The 21,605-nt window shown below is 35.7% G+C and overlaps 5 protein-coding genes across 5 annotated transcripts; 3 read left to right on the forward strand and 2 right to left on the reverse strand.

Annotated features, from left to right (window-relative positions):
* The first annotated feature begins 1,489 nt into the window (after nt 1–1,489).
* LOC132117099 (vacuolar protein sorting-associated protein 29-like) lies at nt 1,490–4,976 on the forward strand. Its single transcript, XM_059526160.1, has 4 exons — nt 1,490–1,635; nt 3,979–4,170; nt 4,254–4,489; nt 4,567–4,976. The coding sequence occupies exons 1-4, from the start codon at nt 1,633–1,635 to the stop codon at nt 4,682–4,684; spliced, it is 549 nt and encodes a 182-aa protein (XP_059382143.1). The 5' UTR covers nt 1,490–1,632; the 3' UTR covers nt 4,685–4,976.
* Nucleotides 4,977–5,004: 28 nt separating this feature from the next.
* LOC132117098 (uncharacterized) lies at nt 5,005–7,507 on the reverse strand. Its single transcript, XM_059526159.1, has 7 exons — nt 7,376–7,507; nt 7,251–7,279; nt 6,381–6,505; nt 5,841–5,967; nt 5,563–5,737; nt 5,395–5,479; nt 5,005–5,272 (listed from the first exon to the last, which is right to left on the reverse strand). The coding sequence occupies exons 1-7, from the start codon at nt 7,450–7,452 to the stop codon at nt 5,150–5,152; spliced, it is 741 nt and encodes a 246-aa protein (XP_059382142.1). The 5' UTR covers nt 7,453–7,507; the 3' UTR covers nt 5,005–5,149.
* Nucleotides 7,508–7,547: 40 nt separating this feature from the next.
* gpn3 (GPN-loop GTPase 3) lies at nt 7,548–11,775 on the forward strand. Its single transcript, XM_059526157.1, has 8 exons — nt 7,548–7,753; nt 8,018–8,126; nt 10,238–10,405; nt 10,488–10,612; nt 10,719–10,834; nt 10,918–11,014; nt 11,246–11,374; nt 11,536–11,775. Exons 1-8 carry the CDS (start codon nt 7,706–7,708, stop codon nt 11,599–11,601), a joined length of 858 nt encoding a protein of 285 aa, XP_059382140.1. The 5' UTR covers nt 7,548–7,705; the 3' UTR covers nt 11,602–11,775.
* A 513-nt stretch (nt 11,776–12,288) lies between these two features.
* Nucleotides 12,289–14,701, forward strand: LOC132117100 (actin-related protein 2/3 complex subunit 3-B-like). The gene is made up of 7 exons (XM_059526161.1): nt 12,289–12,441; nt 12,888–12,987; nt 13,115–13,191; nt 13,422–13,490; nt 13,620–13,746; nt 13,898–13,992; nt 14,540–14,701. The coding sequence occupies exons 1-7, from the start codon at nt 12,436–12,438 to the stop codon at nt 14,600–14,602; spliced, it is 537 nt and encodes a 178-aa protein (XP_059382144.1). The 5' UTR covers nt 12,289–12,435; the 3' UTR covers nt 14,603–14,701.
* Nucleotides 14,702–15,278: 577 nt separating this feature from the next.
* Nucleotides 15,279–18,385, reverse strand: ube2g1b (ubiquitin-conjugating enzyme E2G 1b (UBC7 homolog, yeast)). The gene is made up of 5 exons (XM_059526162.1): nt 18,134–18,385; nt 17,419–17,521; nt 17,188–17,285; nt 16,938–17,116; nt 15,279–16,261 (listed from the first exon to the last, which is right to left on the reverse strand). Exons 1-5 carry the CDS (start codon nt 18,174–18,176, stop codon nt 16,175–16,177), a joined length of 510 nt encoding a protein of 169 aa, XP_059382145.1. The 5' UTR covers nt 18,177–18,385; the 3' UTR covers nt 15,279–16,174.
* Nucleotides 18,386–21,605: the final 3,220 nt, after the last annotated feature.

The following is a 21,605-nucleotide window of genomic DNA, read 5'->3' on the forward strand; positions in this document are numbered from 1 at the left end:
GCTGAAACCATGTTTGGTTGTTAAATTTAAAAAGTTTACCTGTTACCTCTCCCTCTTATACAGTACAGGTCACCATCAGATTTGTTTGTAAAACTGGAACTGAAGACATGGATTGTCTGAAAGTTTGAAAAACAAAGTGAATGTGTATTTAGAATATTTGAGGCACCAAAAACTCATATAATTTCATGAGGTGTACACTAAGTACAGTCCTCAAATGTTCATCAGGGACATGTTATGAGATTAGAAAGTTCAAATATATATATATCTTACTTTCGATTAACTATTTTCATGCATGGTATTTCCAACTATTTTCAACAGTAACCAGCATTCTCATTTAAATTCATTCCGAATTCTATGACATTATTATCTGGTGCAAAGCCATTGTCATCTTAATGCACACATGGCCGTGAAGACTCAGACACAACAGAAGGACATACAAAACAGACAGATGTTGTGAATCTGAACTCAGGCAATGGTTTAGAGACAAGCTTGGAACTTGAGCCAACGAGAATTGGTGAGCCACGCAAGGAGCGCACACAGAATGTTAAGAAAGAGAGTCCCGACTTAGAATCTACCTGAGAAGAGAACATTTAAAGTATATTTAAAATAAATAAATAAAGACAAGAGCACAAACTGAGTCACAGGGGCTGGTAAGGAAAAGTCAGGCATTGGAACATACAGGCAAGAGCACTGAATGCTAAGACAGATAATGATGCAAAAAGGATGATACCAATGGTGGTTAGAACAGTGGTTCTCAACCTTTTGACTCGAAAGCCCCCATTTTAGTATTTCTGCAGTAATTAACCTATGACAAAGCTGCTTGTTTTCAAACTTAAGTGTTGATATATTCAGTTAATAAACCATGATTCGCTTAATTCCAGAAGTTTTAGGAACAATATGTTCTTCAATTAAAAAAAACAACAAAACAAGAATAGCTTTTAATATTCATTCTTTGGCACTACAAATTAGTTGAACTATACTATATGGATAAAAGTATTGGGACACCTGACCTTACCAGGACTTTAATGACATCACATTCTAAATACATTTATGACTGATAAATAAACAGAACCAAGAATAAACAGAAGTGCAGGGAAGAATTAAAGAACAGTGAAAACACAGAGGAAGAATTTTTTTAAGCAGAATGCAGTTAAGTGCTGTTGGAAGAGACGAGTTTTAGCTCTCTTTGAATTCATTTTGCAGGTAGGCCTATATTTCACTGGAGTCAGCATGTAGGATTGCAACCACCACAGTGAGATTTGCGTTCCAAATACACCATTATAAACGACATACACAGTGGCTATCAGAAACGCTCTTCAAATTCATACTGAAGTGGTTCATCGGAATTGTAAAAATGAAAACATTAAATTACAGACATACACATTTATATACGTAGGTAAACAACCGAACATCTAAGTGAGTATTTTTTTAGATTGGCGCCAGATGGCGCTGGCGTTCTTTCGCCTCACTGAAGTGTGTTGCCAGGCGCTCTTTTTATAAGTCAATTTGAGCTTCGAGCTTGTTTAACCAGCTTGTTGATTTTTCTAGCGTGATTTGGCAACATTGAGTTTCTGGCCTTGCGAATCAACATCAGTTTTCTGAGCTCCATTTCAAACACGCAGCTGGACAAAAATGGTACGTGTTCATTTATCAGAACCGGTTTCCTTATCCGAAAATACTTATCCGTTTTAACTTATTATTAAAACCATACGTCCGAGTAGATATTTAAGCTGCTTTCCCAAAAATCTGGCATTTTAGAAAAGAAGGGTCACATGACAGCAGCGAGCTAGCGCTGCCCGAGTGATTCAGCCCATGCTCACAACACTGTTGAGTCAGGATGTAGTCAGCCAGTATCTTTTAAATAAATTAAATCAATGACACTCGAAGTATATACTTTGATAAATGAACTAATTATACTTTTCAGTGTTGCGATACTTGGTATAATGTCTTAATACTAAATGCTTAGTCCAGTAACAGTTTGCTAGGCTACAGTGGCTAACATAAAACTGTTATTCTAGTATATGTTATATTACAAGAATATGTTTATTAAATTAAATGTTTGTATTGGCAGTGCAGCCAAAACAATTTTGTTTAAAATATTAAGTTATTTTGTATTCATTTCACAGTGTCTTGTTTGTGTTAGCTGTTTAAACCTGAAGAGGCACGTCTTAAAATACTGTACTGCAATAAATATCGGTCCAAATCAGTTTTACATTGAATAGTGCTTCCATATCGAATCGTTGACATTGAAATGCTTTTGAAAGTGATATTGTGTTCTTATGGGAAGCCTCAGCAGCTCTTACCCCAAGCTTCTCACTAACTGCATGCAAGTGCCAACCATTCACCAACAACAATCAACTAACATTCAATCCAATTTATGTTGATATTATTTATCCATTTTAAGTTTTTTTTTTCTGTCTTTCATCTTTTGTTGTTATCATGCATCCACATCCCCTCCCTCACCCTCTTCCTCACCCACTGTTCCCCATCCTGACCTCTGCATCGTATTCAGGCTGGTCACAGAGTAAGTGCCTCTCGTGCTCACAGTTTTCTCAATTTTAGACTAACGCTGCTGTTTCCTCTGGGCTGCTGGATCCTCTCACCCTCAGTCTTGCTTTCTGTTTGCATTGCTCTGGGTTTACAATGATCTCCATCAAGTGAAACTACTTTCTGTTATCATCAAGTAGTTAATAATAATCAAATTATCGGTTTGAAGAATGATTGAGAATTGGAGACCATGTTGAGAATATAAAGTCCTGTTTTCTAAACTTTTTTTGTGTGTGTTTTGCCTAATGCATATTTTATAAACATTGTGAGGTATATATTAAACACTAGGGAAATGGAGTATCGAGACTTGGTCAAAAATACTGGTCTCATAAGAATATTGGCTTATGTTTGGAATGGGATACTACTAATGTACTGCATTTATTCTGAGTCCCATTAATATCAATGATATTAAGGTGTCTTTACAAAGCCTCAAATGCAGTGAAAAAGGTGGCATGCCACATAAAATCCTGACTAAATTATGCTTGCTCAGCCAATAATGTACAGTTGTAATGCATGTGTTATCTCTGAGGAGCATTAAACAGTCTGTATAAAGACACCTACATAGCATTTCAGAAGCTCTTATGTGCCACCTTTATAGTGTAAATTTGGTATTAGAAATAAAAACGGTCAATATCCATCCAGTTTTGTGTCCAAATGTCGTAACTTAAGTCAAATAACAAAATATTGCATACTGCATGCATAAAATGTTATACATCTCATATTGCTACATTTTGCAGAAATAATGAGACCGCGTCTGAAATGGCACATTCTCGGAGTAGGTGCTTCCTTTGAATTATTTTTAATGCGTAATGCAAGCTTTAAAAAAAGCATGTTGTATATATTATGAACGTGTGTTGTATGAATTTAATCCAGACATTCTGAGTTTTCCATTTTGGCATTGTCATTTGGGTACTTTAGGCTTTTTGTTTTATGAATACTGCTGACACACCACTCTTTTTACATACTGTTTTTTGCCTGCTATATTGTAGGGAAACGTGATTACTGATGCAGTCACAGTGTAGGATGCTAATATGCTATTCCAAACATAGCCTTGTTGTCTTCAAATATTCAGCAGTGTTTTTATTGAAAAAACTTTTTTAAGTGCATTGTGTAAGATCTCCATATTCTCTAGTACCAAAGATCTGATTTTACTGAACATTTTTAGGCATGTATGTGAATGGTTTGATCTCAGCCTGTTTTAGGTCCAGCAAGTTCAACAGAGCTTCAAATCAGCTCTCTTGCGCTCAGCTTTGACTTGATTGCTGTCTGAAGAAAATTTGACACATTAATGCTTCCAAATAGATCGGCAAAACATTCCTTCCCAAATATATAATTCAGACAGCAATTCTTTGCTTACGACTCCACTATTCCTTCACTCTCAGTGTCCAACAACTAAGATTTGAAAACTAACAAGTTTTATTTCGCCATTAGCTGGTCCTTGTGTTAGGTGACCTTCACATTCCCCACCGATGCAACACCCTGCCTGCCAAATTCAAGAAGTTGCTAGTGCCTGGCAAAATTCAGCACATCCTCTGCACGGGAAACCTTTGTACAAAAGAGAGCTATGACTACCTGAAAACACTCGCTGGAGACGTGCACATTGTCAGAGGAGACTTCGATGAGGTTGGCTTTTAGTTCCTATTTCTGTTTTTCGTAGTTGTTCATGCACTCTTTTAACCATTCATATTGCTTGTTTTAATTTACAGAACTTGAATTATCCAGAGCAGAAGGTGGTGACAGTGGGGCAGTTCAAAATCGGTCTGATCCACGGACACCAAGTGATCCCGTGGGGTGACATGGCGAGCTTGGCACTGCTTCAAAGGCAGCTGGATGTGGATATCCTCATTTCTGGTCACACACACAAATTTGAGGCTTTTGAGAATGAAAATAAGTTTTATATTAACCCTGGCTCTGCCACAGGGGCCTATTGTGCACTGGAAAGGTATAACATTTTTTTTTATGTCCTCCACTTCATATTATATGCAGTTAATTACATGATTTGTGATTGTCTCTTTACAGCAACATCACACCATCTTTTGTTTTGATGGACATTCAAGCATCTACAGTGGTAACGTATGTCTATCAGCTCATTGGAGACGACGTCAAAGTCGAGAGAATTGAGTACAAAAAGTCTTAAAGAGTGCGGATGCTGTCAGCTACCTTCTTTCAGGATGCTAATCTTGTCATTCCCTCTAACCTGAAAGTCACAAATGCTGTATCATAACATTACGCTATATTTTAATGTAATATATAATACTGTTTATGTCACCAGAATGTCAGCATTGTGATGGTTGTTGAGGATGCAATAATGCTTCATTATTTGCATAATGTTAGTGCGAGTTAGTCTTCTAAATATGTTATGTCCCCTATTAATTTTTCAAGGCCCATGTTAAGTCATCTTTCATATAATAAAACCCCACATCACATAAGCAGTGTAATTTGTTTTTTATTTTAGAGGAAAACACAGAATGCATATTATTAAAATGACTTTTGAAATGTCTGGAACAGCTTTTTACTTCAAACTGGATTGTTTTGGGTATGTTTTAAGAATGATCTTGTTAGGTATTTTTCACAAATGACAAATAAAAGATAGATTTATGTGTTAGCTGAGGAATAGAAAGTCCTCGTCATCTTCTTCCGATTCATTAAAAGACAGGCCACTCATGTGTCCAGCAGTCCATTTCAGCCGCCTCCCATTCAAAGTCATCTTCCCATGGATGTGATTCTGGAAATGTAAGTCCATTTTGAATAATGTTTAGCACAATACAGGAAGCTGACTTGTTCATTATACCAGGATTGTGAAGAATCCTGTATATCACACTATTTGTTGTCTGTAAAGTAACAAACCCTGTGACGAAGCATGTTTTGCAATGGTAGTCCTTCTCTTTCTTGAATGTATCTTGTTTTTTTTTTTGCAAATCCAGAGGACGTACTGTGTAGTAGGTAAATCCTAGGATCACAGCTATTTCTTTCAACAATGTTTTAAGATATTTACAGGTGGCATCATGTTCTTACCTTTGATGCTTGACAATTTTAGGTAAAGTTGTTTTTTTGACTTTCTCTGAAGATCGTTTTCCACTTTCTTTCGTCTTGCTCGTAGATGCACTTTGAGAGTTTGTCTTGGGCTCCTCTTGTGGGGTGTATGTTGACACCTGCAGCTTCACGTTTATATTCACATTCGCATCTGGCACTGAATATTAATTATATTAAATTATAGATTACATATTTTATTGTAATGAAAGGTCTTGCTATTACAGGTAAATATGCTTATGTTATAAGAGGCGATGGTTCACCTGTCCTGATACAGCGGTGTAATACATTCATATAGTGTTGACATATTAACTGCCGCATGTGATCTTTACTGTAGGCCTCTGCGATACTATACAGAAAACGCTTCTGTCCGGGTGTCAGGCCTGGGTGCTGAAAATAAAGTTCAAATAAAACTTTTCATAGATTTTGAGTTACTTGGCATAAGTATCTTAATGGCTGCTGAACCAGTCCTATATCAGATATATTTATCATTTTATTGCAAAAAATTTCAATTCCAAAGGTTTTTAAATTGTTGTAATAAGTCTCTAATGCTCACCAAGGCTGTATTTTTTTTATTAAAAAAAATGTTTTGTAACTTTTCTATTTTAAAATATAATTTATTAAAGTGATGGCAAAGCTAAATGGCAAAGCTAAATCGATAAACAACCTTTAAAAATGTTGTAAAAAAAAATTTTTATTATAATAATATTTCACAATTACTTTCATTTTAATAAAACAAACCCATAGGAGACACTCTATTTGTTGCAGACTTTTGACCAGTAGTGTATATTTTCATGAAATACCTGTAAAAATGGAGCAGCAGTTATGGTTTTAGGGATATGAATAGTTTTAATGCCCCGATCTTGTTCTGGAACTTGTTCAGTTGCAGGTCTTTGTATTTTGTGTCCAAATACTGAGTTTGTTTTGCCTGGTTAAAGAGAAAAATTAAGTCCTTAAATGAAATATTAGTTAGAGTTCGCCTGACGAATATTAATAAAGTATTAATAATCTGCTGTAGATATGAAAGCCGTTTGTCTTCAGAGGATTTTTTGGAATGCCTGTTTGGTCCCGCTCAATTGGGTCAGAGACTCTGGTTACTCTGTCCAAATTATACAGGTGTAATGTTTCTGTAACTTACACAGATTAAGCTTGCTACTGTAGCTGTGTGGAAAAAAACTGTCAGGTTGCTAGAGAGATGAAATGGTTGTGTTTTGAGTTCAGACTTACTGTACATGCTATTGCAGATGTATATAACAGAAGAGTGCTGTAGAAATGCAGTGATGTGATTCAAGAACTAACAATTTTAGGATAGTACAACATGTCAAATAATACACTGTAAGTTATGTAATTTATACTAAATTTCTTTAAAGCATGAGATATTTCCTCGTATAGGACAATAAAATTACAGAAGGTGGAAAAATTAGCTGGCACTAATGTAATTTTAACTTTACAAATCATCTAATTTAAGCATGTTATCAGTTAAAATAATGTGCAATTTAAACTAAAATCTATATAAAAAAACTTTGTAAAAAGAATTAAGAGAACTGAGGTTGTATATTGACATACAGTATATGTAAATCTATAGGCAATATTAGCAGTAAAAAGGCAGAAATTACTAATTGTACTAAAATTACTAATCTGACCAATTCATACATATTTATGGACAGACTTACCAGTTTGCACATGGTTGAGACCAGATTGCCTGTCAAAATATTATACCATAGGAAATGCATCATTAATGTGACACCAACACAATAAAGTATTTTGCATAGCCGTTGTATGAAACTCTGAGGCTTACCTTAAAGGCAAAAGCGACTTTTTGTGGTACATACGACTTTTATCGCTGTTTTCAATGAATTTCACGTCCTTTTTCATGCCGAAGTGTTACTTGAACTGAGACTTGTAGAATATTTACAAGTGATATAAGGCGACTGTAATACCATCCGATACTGCGCACGAGTGCGTTTCCAGTGATTTGACCTCAGCGGGCTTCCGTAGGTGACAGAAACAACATGGCTACTGTAGATGTTGTAAGTGGAACACATTGTTTGGGCAAATAACGTTTTTTTTGGGTGAAATAAGTGAAAACAGCATACCAGCTAGTGCTGTCGGAGCAGGAGAATTAACAATGCCTCGATACGCGCAACTAGTGATGGGTCCTGCCGGAAGTGGAAAGGTAATTCAGTAGTTACCAGGCGGACTAACGTTTGTTGGGTTAACATACTAAATGATCCCAGCAATTACGATTTGATTTTATTGTGTGCATATGTGTGATCAGTTGTGTTAAATCTAAAACATCAGTCTGGTCTGCACTGATCGTATTTATTTTAGTCTGAGTACAATACTAGAACCTACTATATATATATATATATATACACACACGTTATCTATGTGGTATAGTGATTCTTATTGAATCCCATATTTTTTCTGTATTTTTCAGAGTACTTACTGTGCCACAATGTTAGAGCATTGTCAGGCCCTCAATCGATCTGTACAGGTCGTGAATCTGGATCCAGCTGCAGAACATTTTGAGTATCCTGTCATGGCAGGTCAGGAATCAATATATAGACACACACAGTAAAATACACTCTGAGATGTTCTGAGCAGTTTATATCCGAAGGTTTTTTATGGTTATGAAAATCAAATAGCCTTCAGTCAAGTGTTTGACTGCCTTAAGGCCCTTTCACACCGGATGCGTAACGAAAAAGCGAAACGAAAAAGCGAATAGTTCGCGTCAAAACCATTCACATCAGCCGCGACGCGAATTTGCGATGTCTGTGACGTTGTGATTGGCTGAAGCCTTTTTGTCGCCTCAAAAGTTAAGGTCCTTTCACACTGGACGCGATTTTGACGCGTGAATAATTCGCGCGATGGTTTTATTTTTTGATCAGCTGTTTGTGTAATGAGTGCTTTCACACTGAACGCGAATGTGCTGAGGCGAAAAAACTACTTTTATTTTTTTCGCTTCGATGTCGATTTTTTTTTTTTACTTTTGAGGCGACAAAAAGGCTTCAGCCAATCACATACAAGGAAACAAAGGTGACGTCACAGCAAAAATGACGGATCTTCTGATTACTTGTTTGTGTGTTCTATGGGCTGATGTTTTTAAGAGGACAGCTCACCTTAAGCAGACTGCCAGACGCTGCTCCGGATCAATTGGTTCCCTGAAGTTTGTGGTTTGTCTCGTCAGATGCGGTGCCACTATCTGAAGGAGCTCCTCGAATTGTCCCACAGACATCCGAAAGTAAGTGCGGAACCGGCCATGATAAAGTTTTAGCTCCTGTACAAGATTGGCATACTCCCCTTCAGACTCTCTGTTCTTTAGGACTGGGTGCACCCAAAACCTTCTTTTCTGTCTTTTAAAGAAAATGAAAAGCTCGTCTTCACTGGATGATGATGTTGAAGTGTCCATTTTCTCAACTGTCGGCGCGAAAGTTTTGGAATGTTGAAGCTCTCTGAACGTCACAGACATCGCAAATTCGCGTCACGGCTGATGTGAATGGTTTTGACGCGAACTATTCACACGCGAACTATTCGCTTTTTCGTTTCGCTTTTTCGTTACGCATCCGGTGTGAAAGGGCCTTTATTCGCGCGTCAAAATCGCGTCCAGTGTGAAAGGACCTTTACTGTACTGTGCAGACAGTAATGGTGTCATTATTTTAAAAAAAATTTATTATCTGCATTGAGAAAATAAAACAAGATTTCAAACTTTAGAAACATTATAATTTTGTTTGGTATTTATTGTAAGTAATAAATTATAATACATTAAATTATCTTTTAATTAAATATTTCAAGGACAAAAAAAGAGAAGCATGTATGTGGATGAATCATTCACAATACGATGGGGTCATATGCATTTAGAAAGTAAACAGGTAATGAATTTTGATTTCAGTTTTTTAAAGTTAAGAGATCCGAGTCTTTAAACAAATACTTTACATATTAAAACTTTGTGCATTGCATATTGAAACATTCAAAAGTCATATAATTTGTATTTGATAAGTAGGGTTGCAACTTCCACTACCTCAAAACCAATGTAGCCTTTATTGAAATTTTTGACAATTAAAGGGGTAGTTCACCCAAAAATTTTAATTTTCTCATCATTTACTCACCCTCATGTCGTTCCAAACCTGTATGAGTTTCTATCTCATGCTGAACATAAAAGAAGATATTTTAAAAAATGCTGGAGATCAAACAGTTAATGGTCCCCATTGACTTCCATAGTATTTCTTTCCCTACTATTGAAGTCACTGTGGACCAACAACTCTTTGGTTCTTAAAAATATCTTCTGTGTTCAGCTTAAGAAAGAAACTTATTCAGGTTTGGAACAACATGAGGGTGTGTAAATACTGACAAAATTTTAATTTTTGGGGGAACTATTCATTTAAATTAAAAACAACGTCATACAGATACAACTGTATTTAGGTTTTATTCATTTTTGAATTTAATCCAGACATTCTGAGTTTTCCATTTTGGCATTGTCATTTGGGTACTTTACACTTTTTGTTTTATGAATACATCGGACATTATTCATTATTCAAGCCTTTTTTGCCAAGAAATTCAGTCAGGCAGAGAACAAACTCTATGGACCATGAGCTCAATAAATATAATTTCTGTAAGATGCTTATTTTAAAGACATTTAATGTATTTTCACCGTATACAGACATTCGAGAACTGATTCACGTAGATGACGTTATGGAGGATGACTCTCTGAGATTCGGCCCTAATGGAGGACTGATCTTCTGTATGGAGTACTTCGCCAACAACTTTGATTGGCTGGAGGAGAGTCTTGGTCATGTGGAGGACGACTACATACTGTTTGATTGCCCTGGTAAGAGGTGATGTACCAGATATATGGTGCTTTTGTGGATTGGCATGGAAAGATACAGAGCATTGTGTCCTCTGGACTGCAGGTCAGATCGAGCTGTACACGCATCTGCCAGTAATGAAGCAGCTTGTGGAGCAACTGCAGCAGTGGGAGTTTCGCGTGTGTGGAATCTTCCTGGTTGACTCACAGTTCATGGTCGAGAACTTCAAGGTAATGTTTGGCACATGGCAATGACATAAGACATTGATTTGGGTAAGAAATGATTGAAATAGTAAAAACCTGAATTCTATGTTTGTTGTCATTTTTTTTAATCTAGTTTATCTCTGGAGTTATGGCTGCTTTGAGTGCTATGGTGATATTAGAAATCCCACAAATCAACATAATGACCAAAATGGATCTACTCAGTCCAAAGGCTAAGAAAGAAATAGAGAAGTATGTTCACGTAATATGATCCATTTATAATTCACTTCAACCTAGATTTAAATGACAGACTGGGATTTTTATTTTATTTGCAGGTATCTGGACCCAGATATGTACTCAATGATGGAGGACAACTCTGTATCTTTGAGAAGCAAGAAGTTTAAGAAACTAACCAAGGCCATATGTGGTTTGGTAAGTTACACTTACCAAGATTATGCCTTGAAGCACTGATAAATACACAGAGTTTCTTGTTACAGATCTGGTGAAATGCTTTATTTAGAAGCACACAGCATGTATATTTATTTAAATCGCAGCCATACGATTTAAATAATCGTTCAGCCCTAGCATCTCCCATAATCACTTTTAATGTCAAGATTGCAATCGTTTTGTAGAAAATTATTAAGATGGCACTGTTTTCTTCAGATTGATGATTACAGTATGGTTCGTTTCCTGCCCTTTGACCGCACTGATGAAGAGGGCATCAGCATTGTCCTGCAGCACATTGATTTCTCCATACAATATGGTGAAGACCTGGAGTTTAAAGAGCCCAAGGTCTGTGCATAAGATTACTGCCTTATGCTATGAACTCATGTTTGATTCAAATATATATGTCTGTAGCTTGTTTATTATAAAAACAGTTGTTTAGACTAAATTAGTTTTAGATTACAACAAAATTAGCATTTTGCACAACTGCTTTTTCTCCTTTTTTCCAGGAAATCGATGGGGAACCCAGTAACACAAATTTTGACGAGTTCTTCCAAGACCAAGATGATTCTTGAGCAAGGACAGAGATCACACTATGTTTTGTGTCACTGTTATTCATGTCATTAGTTGAAGGATGCAACCATAACCTGTGCAATGCCACAATCTTAGCAGAGTTTCATAAAATGTACGGTAATCCATTTTTTAGAAGTGCATATTTATTTTCGCAATAAAAATATGGAAATGACAAATGTGGCGTTTTCATTTTGTTAAGAAATTCAGCCATTACATCTGTCACAACCCAGTGGTGTATAAACAGGAGGAAACATTGTGAGCAGTTTTGACGGGGAACGTATTTGAACAATGTTGCTCAGGCACATTTTACCATTGAGAATAGGTAACAATTTTTATTTATTTATATATATATCTGGTCAACGGTGGGCCCTGTGTCTCAATTTAGTGCCCATTGATGGCAATATGGCTCTAAACGTTGACCCGTGTAACATTAGCCTTAGAAACACTTTGATGAAGACGTGTAATAGTAGCTTATCATTTTGAGTCATATATTTGGCCTCATTCATCAAATTTGGTTGCATCCTAATGCACGTCCTATGTTGTCTGGGGAGGTGCATCTAAACGGTTTGTGTGGATGTTTTTTAAATAGCACGTATAACATATTTAGACTATTTAAAAGAAAATATATAAAAAATCTTTAAAATAAATTTTGCGGAAAATAAAACCCCCACAAGTGAGGCAAAGCTGGTATCCTTGGCGCCCCCAGCGGTTATGGTGGGGTGTTGCACTGGACACTTCCTGTATCGGTGTTGGGTGGGACTGGGACAGCGGAAACGGCGTCTCGCAGCGCTAACATATTCATTTTGCCTGCCAGATTGGAAGCATATTGTAGCAAAATGCCGGTAAGACATGCTTAAAAGTAACAATTTATGTAGTGAGCGAAATTGTTTGCGTTGTGAGCCGTTTGTTGAGGCGCGTTTTAGAGCAGTGGCGAGCTAGACAAATATTTTAGTGTTATTAGCCATAGAGCTAACGTAACGTTTACCAACACATCACTTTACTCTGGCTATTTTCTACAAATGTATCAGTTTTAGAAATGCATATTTTATTATCTTTTTTATCTTTGTGCATTACTACCAAATATGTATATGTAAGTGTCAGAAATGTGTTGTTAGAAACCGGATTTTTCCATCTGTCCATGATGCGTGATTTCCTGATTTGCATTCAGCTCAGTGATCGCTGCATTTTTTCTTGAAACATTGGTCATTCTAAAACAAATGTGCTATATTGCAGACAAATATTACTGAGTAACTCTTGTATTTTTCTTGTGATGTTCCACTTTTTTCAGGCGTACCACTCAAGCCTGATGGATGCAGACACCAAACTGGTGGGGAATATGGCAATGTTACCCCTCAAAACACAGTTTAAGGGCCCTGCTGCTAAAGAAAGTAAGAAAGTTTGCTTGATTTCAGGCAGTCCTGTGAGATCAGAGTTGTATGTGGTTCTTCCTTAAATGGCCATCACTAGCAAAGGGTATCTGACGAATCAACACTTCCTTCCTCTTTCTATATTCAGCCAAAGACACGGATATTATCGAAGAGGCCATCTACTACTTCAAAGCCAATGTTTTCTTCAAGAATTATGAAATTAAGGTAAGATGAATGACTGCAGCATGCTGTGCTGGAGCCTAAAAAATGCCTTGCGTGTCTTAACATGCATTCATAGTTCAGACCTGAGAGAGAAGAATACATATTCTCACTGATTTAAACTCTTTATACATGCATATACACATCATTTTTCTTTTATTTTACCTCTCATATATCTTTTTATTTTATTGTTTGGAGAGTTTGTACTGAAATATTCACTTTTGTACTTTTGTAAGAATGAGGCCGATCGAACTTTGATCTACACCACTCTTTACATCTCTGAATGCCTCAAGAAGCTCCAGAAGGTAACTGTCGAAGAATAAAAGCGTCATTGTATATTTCAAAGGTTCAGTGATTTAATCATTTGTCATGTGTTTTTCTCATAGTTTATTCTTCATGTATTCTCTAACTACAAACTCGTAAATAATTTATAGTGCAGTTCAAGGAGTCAAGGAGAGAAGGAGATGTACACGCTGGGAATTACCAACTTTCCCATCCCCGGAGAACCTGGCTTCCCTCTGAATGCCATGTATGTGAAACCCTCAAACAAACAGGAGGAAGGTATGGCACAGTGAAGTCAAAACTTACTTGGGTCTAGTTGTTTTCCACTAATCCACATCCACTAAGACCTGCTTTATGATGAGTTTATTAGTAGTTTTATTGCTGATTACAGAATTGAGATACCTAGATACCATGTTTTTCTCCTTGACAGAAACGATGAGAGCTTACCTGCAACAAATCCGACAGGAGACGGGACTGAGATTGTGTGACCGTGTGTTCGACCCGCAGACAGACAAACCAAGCAAGGTGAGGCATATTGAAATATTAGCAGTCAAATCAAGGTGATTGACAAAAGCAAGAGATGTTTTTATAGGCATTTTATTCATTTAGTTAATTGATTACATTTTGTGTGCATTGTGACAGTTTAATGACAATTAGGTAGTCTTGTAACTCAATTTTAATGAGTGTTTTGTTTTGCTTCATTAGGGTTTTGCGCATTGTAACATTTATATTGATGACATATAAACAAGTTTCCTCCCAAGTCTTGTTACTGTAATATTACAAACCAATTTTTTTTTTAAATTGTGGCATTTAAAAATAAAAAAAACATTTGAGCACATTTTTCTGTCATTACCTTTGTTTAGTGATTTTTTTATTATTTTTTTTTTTTTTACTGCAGCAGTATTTTCACGATAATTGAATTAAGCACATTGCTTGGAGACACTGAAATACAACTTGGACATTTCTTGAGATTCACCGAAAGATTATTAGTGTCATATATGAAATGTTTCAAATCCATGATATTAATCTAAATTCAAATGTTGATAATATCTTTTTTTTTTATCTTCTACAGTGGTGGGTGTGTTTTGTGAAGAAACAGTTCATGAACAAAAGTCTGTCTGCACCTGGCCAGTAAGAAACCACTCAGGATCTCTCTTGGCGTTTCTTCGTTGGATGTGGATGTCTATTTCTTTTTCTTTCTATATGCGAGTGTGTTTACTCTCAGATTTTTTTTACTGGTGATTATCAAGTATATTTGAATTCTGGCCTGTCAGTAGCCAATCAAATAAAGATCTCTTCAAGAGAAACAACTAGGCGACCTCTCTAATTTCTGCGTTTTTCATCTAATATTTAATATCTAGTATTTTATTACCAAAAACAATTCTTAATAGTTTCAGTTAACAACACTGCTTGGCATGTAGTGAGTTCATAATTGTTTTATTTAACAGAACTTAAAGAGCACAAATGATTGCTGCAGAAAGAAATGACATTCATCCATATTTAGTGCTCAGAAATCAATATTCTGCCAGAAAAGTGAGTTTCACAACAGTAACACACCCCTGAATCAAATCAAAACGTGACCGAGACCAACTGGAAATACACAACTTATTGCTTAAAATTGTTTTCTGTCTTTAGAACAATAGAATTACATTTGCATTAGTACACAACACCCAACAAACCTGACAGACAGATGTGCTGCCAAGATTCATGTGCACCTTTAGAAGTTACTGAGGTAACTGATTTTGACATGATTGATGCAAGACGTAAACAACAAGACTAAGAGAGAAGAAAACAAAGACAAACACTAGATATGTAAGACAAAATGCTATAAATGTTTTAATGAGCAATTACATGATGGGACCTTTGGGGAACAAAAGAGTGAACAGGATACAGTCATAAATGTGATTGCAAAACTACAGGTGGAGGGGGGAAACCTCACAAACAAATGACTGATAGAGCTATGGTACAATACATCATATTTACATACACAAAAAAATACAGCTTTTGAGCTTACCATTTATACAAAAAAATATTATCTGTCTCATGCAAATATCAGAACTTTTTGGTTTGTCCAAAAGAGGATTCCAGCTCAAAAACCGACTAGACATCACTGAATACAATTTTCCTTTCCGATAGGAGAACTTAAGGCAGCAGAGAAAGAGATGGCCCTCTGAGAGAAATCTGCGGTATTTTTTTTTTTTTTTTTTAAGGGAACAGGGCTGTCCGGCATATCAGTGACAAGGGAAATCAGCATAGATTCTGACCATCAGCCTCTACAAGTACCATAAACGCACAAAACACGCCAGAATTGCATAAAAGACTTTGTTCAAAATTGATGGCTCAGTGGCAGATAAAAAAAAAAGCGAGTCAAAACACAAGTGTCATGCAGTACATTTCATCATAATTAAGATAATAAATAATTCCGACATTATTCTACGGTGGCTTTGCTCTCATATCCCAAAATGGTGCATACCCAAATAACTGGTGATTAAAATAAAGGTGATCGTAATTGGCATGTCTAGAGGGGATTGTTAGAATTCAATGCACGAGATGAAGCTTTGCCACACGTGAATGTGATCAAACGCATTAATTGATATGAGCTTGTCATGAGTTTTAAAATCAATCCTGAAATAAATTCTCAAACTGTCTTTGACCTCAAGATATGGAGAAGAGAACTGATATGTACTAAACGAAACAATTATTGCATCTAGTCGAATGCCATTTCTTGGCTTTTCCTCACACAGCGGGCGACTTTCCTCTTGAACTCGCCGTTGGGATCCTCTCGCCATTCTTTCTGCAAGCCAATCACAAATGTGAGAGTTTCAGTCATGAACTTTCATTTAAAACCCATTTTATTTCAATTAAGTGACATTTTGGATTTGATTTTATTCATCAGGAATTTGAGGGGTTTTTTTATATAAAAAATCATTCATTATTTGCTATTAATGCTGTAACCATTTCTATAATAATAATGTGTGTTATAGCAAAGTATTAGCCATATGCCAGCATTTTAGAAAGGCAGCATTTCCTACCAAAATAAACTCGTTAGTACATTCTGATGTAAGGATAAGGTCACCATGAAATCTAAATGGGCCATTCCTATTTTTATGGAATATTTCAGTGTTTATTACAAATAAGAGGGCATGATTTATGTAGGTAAATTTAAAACCTTTTCAAAACCTATTAAAGAAAACTTAAAGAAAAAAACTGAAGAGAATACAATACATCAATATTTTTTCTAAATGTAAATTTCTAGGGAGTAGACAAGGAGTTAAATTAGCTACACTTAACCACCAACCAATCTCCATTACTTTTCCATTCAAAAATAAAAATCATATAAAACTCCACTCCCAACCACTACAATATGGGAATAACTTTTACGGTACTTTGCAGAAAAACTTATGTTCATTGTAATTTCATGGCAATTTATAATAAGGATTCAGCATCATCAAAAAAATCAGTAAACTTACAGCTGCATCCACATTGGCTGGCGAGTCACCGTTGGGGTCAGCTAACATGGAGATCACACTAATCATGATGGTCTCTACGGTGTGGATGGGCAGCCAACGCTCCTCAGGTTTCTCATAACCAAATTTATCCTCTCCTGGCTCATGAAGGATGGAGATGCACACATCCCCATTCTTTGCGACTGGTTAGAGATGAAGAATGAGATCAGTGCCAGTCTCTGTGTGGACGACAATTTCACCAACATGCACTCACCATTAGGATGCCAAATCTCCGTAATAAACTTCATCTTGGGAGGACGAAGTGGGTAATCATGAGGGAAAATGAGATGCGCCTTAAAAAATCCACCTTCACTGTAAATCAAAAATGGAAAAAGTGAGTAAACGGTTTGGTTAGACAAGATTTCAGAAGCCTAGGTTAATCGACTGGCCACTATTACAACTAAACCCAAACAACACATGGCTGGTAACAGGATTCGTTACTTACAACAGTGTGTCTTGAGGGCCGATCACGACAACCTCCCACTGATAGATATCATCATCATCAATCAGACCAGCAGAAAAACCTTCCACTGGGTTTTTATTGAGCTCTGTTAGATGTAAAACAAAGGGATATTATTTTAAAATATAACCTCAAATTTGTGTGTGTGTATATTTTTAAAATAATAAGGTAGAGAAGGTTTTGAGCAAGTTAATGAAGTATAAACATGCTGATCACAATCTGTTTTTCTTACTATATCTATATTATATTGTGATCACTTGAGGCATTAAAAAAAGATTCATTTTAATACGAAATGTAAACGAGTTGCTGTTTTGTTTCCTAATTTGTCCACTACATACTAACACGTGTCAACTGAAATTATGACTAGTAAACTTAGTTTTCACCACTCATTGCCATTATTTTAAAATACCTAAAATAGTATAATCAATAAATAAGTTATTTCCTTAAATAAAAAGTATGAGCTTTGAGATTAACATGTTTATACCTCGCCAACTTATTAGGCGCTAGCATGCTAGCAAAGCTTCTGACCTTATAACTTCACAAGTAAAATACGAAGCCCATAAGTTTTTACACAAACACTGACACAGTGGGCTTTGTTAGAGACTGTGTACTTTAGTTAAAAAGTGCTGATGGTATGGATAAAAATAGCTAGTATGGCATAATTTTGTACTAATACTCACGCTAACAGTTAGCCACCTACCTGCTAGCTGTTTTCGCAGAAGCAGGGCCGATTGTTCAGTCATTTTATTTGAACTAATGTTAACAAAATATATAATGTCTCCAACACAAGTGGGACGAAATCAATGTTGGCAATCAAAGTTGTTCGACGCGCAGCACTTCGGCACAGTGTGTATATTTGATATCTACTTCACATGCGCCGAGAACTAACACATGTGATACTGGCACTGACCTCAAGGCTGTGTGTCACTAGATAGCTGCCTTCTACAGCAGTTTTGGGCATCTTTATTGGGCAACATAGACTATAATAACAGTTGGGCACGTTGCGAATGTAATAAATACTGCGCGCGCCCGTGACGCCTAAAATTGCTGTCCATGTAGCTGTGTCAATAGATTTTGAAACACAACCAAAGTAAACGGAACCAAAAAGTGTATTTATTCTGCTGAAAACATATGTGATATATTTATTTTTTATTTTTGTATGAATAGAAACAAAACTTGAATCGCAAATATCAAATGTTTTATTTTTAACAATCTAATTTTTTTTCTAAATTGTAAATAGATGTCTAATATATACGCAATTTTAAATGTGTAGCTATGTTCTTTTTAACTTAAACTAAGCCCTTTAAAATTACTTTTCTCGAAGCTGAAATAAAACTGAATATTAATATTAATGGATATTCAATACCCTAAAACACAGCAAAATAAAATGCATAATTCAAAATACAGGTAGCCTAAACTCCTGTGAAAAAAAAAATCTATACAGAGATAGAGATATCAGTTATGGGCCTCGTTTTACGTAGCTTATACGTAGTCTTGTTTGTTGTAGCTAACGTTGACTATGTACATAATTATAAACGATCAGTGACAGTGAACGGTTCCTGCAATAAAAAATAAAATACACTAGATGGCAGTCACTGCTCAGTTGAACTTTCTCCCAAAACACTTAAAAACATGCTTAAAGACATGCTGTGGTTTAGTTTTATTTTAAGTTACTAATAAATTATACAATTATAATGTATGCTTATTGATTTTTAAAAAATCTCTTAATATGCTGAAACTGTGTCTTCAGATCAGTCTGAATCAGTGAATCTGAGAGGATTCACAAAGCTTGGCCCATCCTTTATCTTGAGAGCTTTACAACACTCCTGAAATGACAGAATCTTACATTTGCTTTTATAAAGACCCATAAAAGGCAAACATTTGGCTCCCTTCCCAGAAACTGATACCAAACATAGACTGAATATGGGTAAGAGTGGTTAGCAACTACATTCCAGATCCGTGAAACTCAAACAAGGGGATGGGTTTCTGAATAAACAGCCACGCTCAGGTGACAAAAGGAGGAGTTTGTGTATTCTTCCTGGCATGTTTCCTTTGATGGCACACACGTTGAGGAACAGTATACCTCTCAGATCTGTTTGTCGCATGGTTACCAGAGATTTGTCTTGTGCCTTATCTTTTGTTGAGATGTTTAGCATGCAACTGTCAACCCACTGTATTACACAGAGAAGGGATGATGCACTGAACACACTGAACTGTTGGATGTCTTATTATTGATTCAAACAATCCAACTCATCTTTCTCATCCAACCACCTGTTTAAACCACCATGGCTAAAATAATAATAGCTATAAGTTAACAATTCTGAATTCTAGAACAATTAAACCTGCTGTATTACTTTAAGAATCTTGTAGCTAATTGGAAGCCATTACTGAAATAAATCCATAAAGTCTTGCAAATAGGTTGGCCCGAACAGCTTGACACTTCATTGGGATGCTGACCGAGCTGCTCTTCCTCTCTCAAGCCTGCTGCAATTAATGTGTCAGTCATGAGGTGTGTGATAAATGGGCTATTACTAGCTTGGCTGACCTTTTGGTGAATGGAATTGCAATGCAAAAGGGGACATCTTTTGTATTCTTTATAAAGCTTTATACAGAGAATGTTATTGTAGCAGTTTATGTCTATACATTTCATAGTTTGAATTATATTTTAGTTCACCCAAAAATTAAAAATGACTCACCTTTAGGCCAACGCAAGATGTAGACGAGTTTGTTTCTTCTTTGGAATAGATTTGGATTTGCTCACCTCTGCACAATAATCCACATGTAATCTGTTTGGATGAAAAAACAAAGTCATTTACATATTGGATGGCCTGAGGTTGAGTTCATTTTTAGCAAATGTTCATTTTTGGGTGAACTATTCTTTTAAGGTTTACATGTATGGAATTAAAACCTGAAATGCATCAAGGTTTCCACTACCTTTTGAAGTCCCATTATTTTTCTAGTCATTTATTATTTTTTTTATTTATTTATTATTTATTATTTATGCATAAAAAATTTTTAACCTTTCAGATTTAAAACATTCTTGAAATTATGAGCATAACTTAAAAAAAAAAAAAACATACATTTTTAGGACTTTTCAGGCCTGGAAATCACACTTTTTAAATTCTCAGATATTTCCATAAATTGACCATGGAAAGCAGATAACAATTAATTATTTTTCTACATATATAATAATAATTTTGCATGGTCATGATATATATGGTATATAGTTTGAAACTCTATTAGACATAATCGGAGAGCATATCTTGACCACCATCTCAGCCTTGAGCTATTTTCATCTAGAATAAACCAGTACAGAACACGCTAATTTTAGGTTAAGGCATCAAGATATTGTCAGTCAGGGAAAATCAGCTTCTGCTGTAACTGTCAGAGACCTTGACAGATGGGCTGTGAATCTGAGTTGTAAGATTATGCTGATTGCCTTTTTTGGATATTTCTGTTTCTATGAGCCAAATCAACATTTATTTTTATTTTTTTGCATTCATCTATAAGTGTTCTAAACAACTTTCAGAACCGGAATCAATTAGTCAATATTTCTTGCAACTTTACCTTCCAAATAACACCGGACAGAATGGCATTTGACAAGGAGATTGACTTTTAAACAAGCAACATGGAAAGCACCATGTCAAATCTCCATGACAACCCAGCTTTAGCAAAACTATTTTAGCAGTTTCATATCTTTTTATCTGAGCCTGTAGTGTTGCAAAACAGCACGCAGACCCCAGGTCCAAGTTAATCTCATGATGTCGTTTCATTCCTCCTTTTCATCAGAGACAGTGTGCAGTGAGTGGCCTTATCTCATATGTTCAAGTTATTAGCTTTTCTCCAAATGATGCCTGGGTAATTGTGAAAAGCCGTATGTAATCCAAATCCCCATGTGAATAAAAAGAAGCTTGCTTTCTACACCAATCTAAAAAGAAATATTTAAATGTTTGGCCACATAACTACCTGTTTAACCAGTCAGACACATCTAAGATAAATTATCTTTTTAATTAGCTTGTCAGTTTAAACACTACCATTTGAAAAACGCAAGATAAACCTGTAAAGCATGAGGTTGTTTGTATTTATATATATATATATATATATATATATATATATATATATATATATATATATATATATATATATATATATATATATATATATATATATAT

The sequence above is a fragment of the Carassius carassius genome, chromosome 36 (genome assembly GCF_963082965.1).
Source record: "Carassius carassius chromosome 36, fCarCar2.1, whole genome shotgun sequence".
Classification (NCBI taxonomy): Eukaryota; Metazoa; Chordata; class Actinopteri; order Cypriniformes; family Cyprinidae; genus Carassius; species Carassius carassius.

Excerpts from the sequence above, each read along its gene's own strand:
- gpn3 (XM_059526157.1), top strand. The coding sequence starts at position 7,706 with ATGCCTCGATACGCGCAACTAGTGATGGGTCCTGCCGGAAGTGGAAAG. Across the intron at positions 7,754-8,017 it reads GTCCTGCCGGAAGTGGAAAG|AGTACTTACTGTGCCACAAT; the intron begins GTAATTCAGTAG and ends TGTATTTTTCAG. Across the intron at positions 11,375-11,535 it reads TGGAGTTTAAAGAGCCCAAG|GAAATCGATGGGGAACCCAG; the intron begins GTCTGTGCATAA and ends CCTTTTTTCCAG.
- LOC132117099 (XM_059526160.1), top strand. Across the intron at positions 4,171-4,253 it reads TCAGAGGAGACTTCGATGAG|AACTTGAATTATCCAGAGCA; the intron begins GTTGGCTTTTAG and ends TTTAATTTACAG. Across the intron at positions 4,490-4,566 it reads GCCTATTGTGCACTGGAAAG|CAACATCACACCATCTTTTG; the intron begins GTATAACATTTT and ends GTCTCTTTACAG.
- LOC132117098 (XM_059526159.1), bottom strand. The coding sequence starts at position 7,452 with ATGAAAAAGGACGTGAAATTCATTGAAAACAGCGATAAAAGTCGTATG. Across the intron at positions 6,506-7,250 it reads TCTCAACCATGTGCAAACTG|GCAAAACAAACTCAGTATTT; the intron begins GTAAGTCTGTCC and ends CTCTTTAACCAG. Across the intron at positions 5,968-6,380 it reads CTGCTGCTCCATTTTTACAG|CACCCAGGCCTGACACCCGG; the intron begins GTATTTCATGAA and ends CTTTATTTTCAG.
- LOC132117100 (XM_059526161.1), top strand. Across the intron at positions 12,988-13,114 it reads GGGCCCTGCTGCTAAAGAAA|CCAAAGACACGGATATTATC; the intron begins GTAAGAAAGTTT and ends TTCTATATTCAG. Across the intron at positions 13,993-14,539 it reads AGACAGACAAACCAAGCAAG|TGGTGGGTGTGTTTTGTGAA; the intron begins GTGAGGCATATT and ends TATCTTCTACAG.
- ube2g1b (XM_059526162.1), bottom strand. The coding sequence starts at position 18,176 with ATGACTGAACAATCGGCCCTGCTTCTGCGAAAACAGCTAGCAG. Across the intron at positions 17,522-18,133 it reads TCTGCGAAAACAGCTAGCAG|AGCTCAATAAAAACCCAGTG; the intron begins GTAGGTGGCTAA and ends TACATCTAACAG. Across the intron at positions 16,262-16,937 it reads CAGCCAATGTGGATGCAGCT|AAAGAATGGCGAGAGGATCC; the intron begins GTAAGTTTACTG and ends ATTGGCTTGCAG.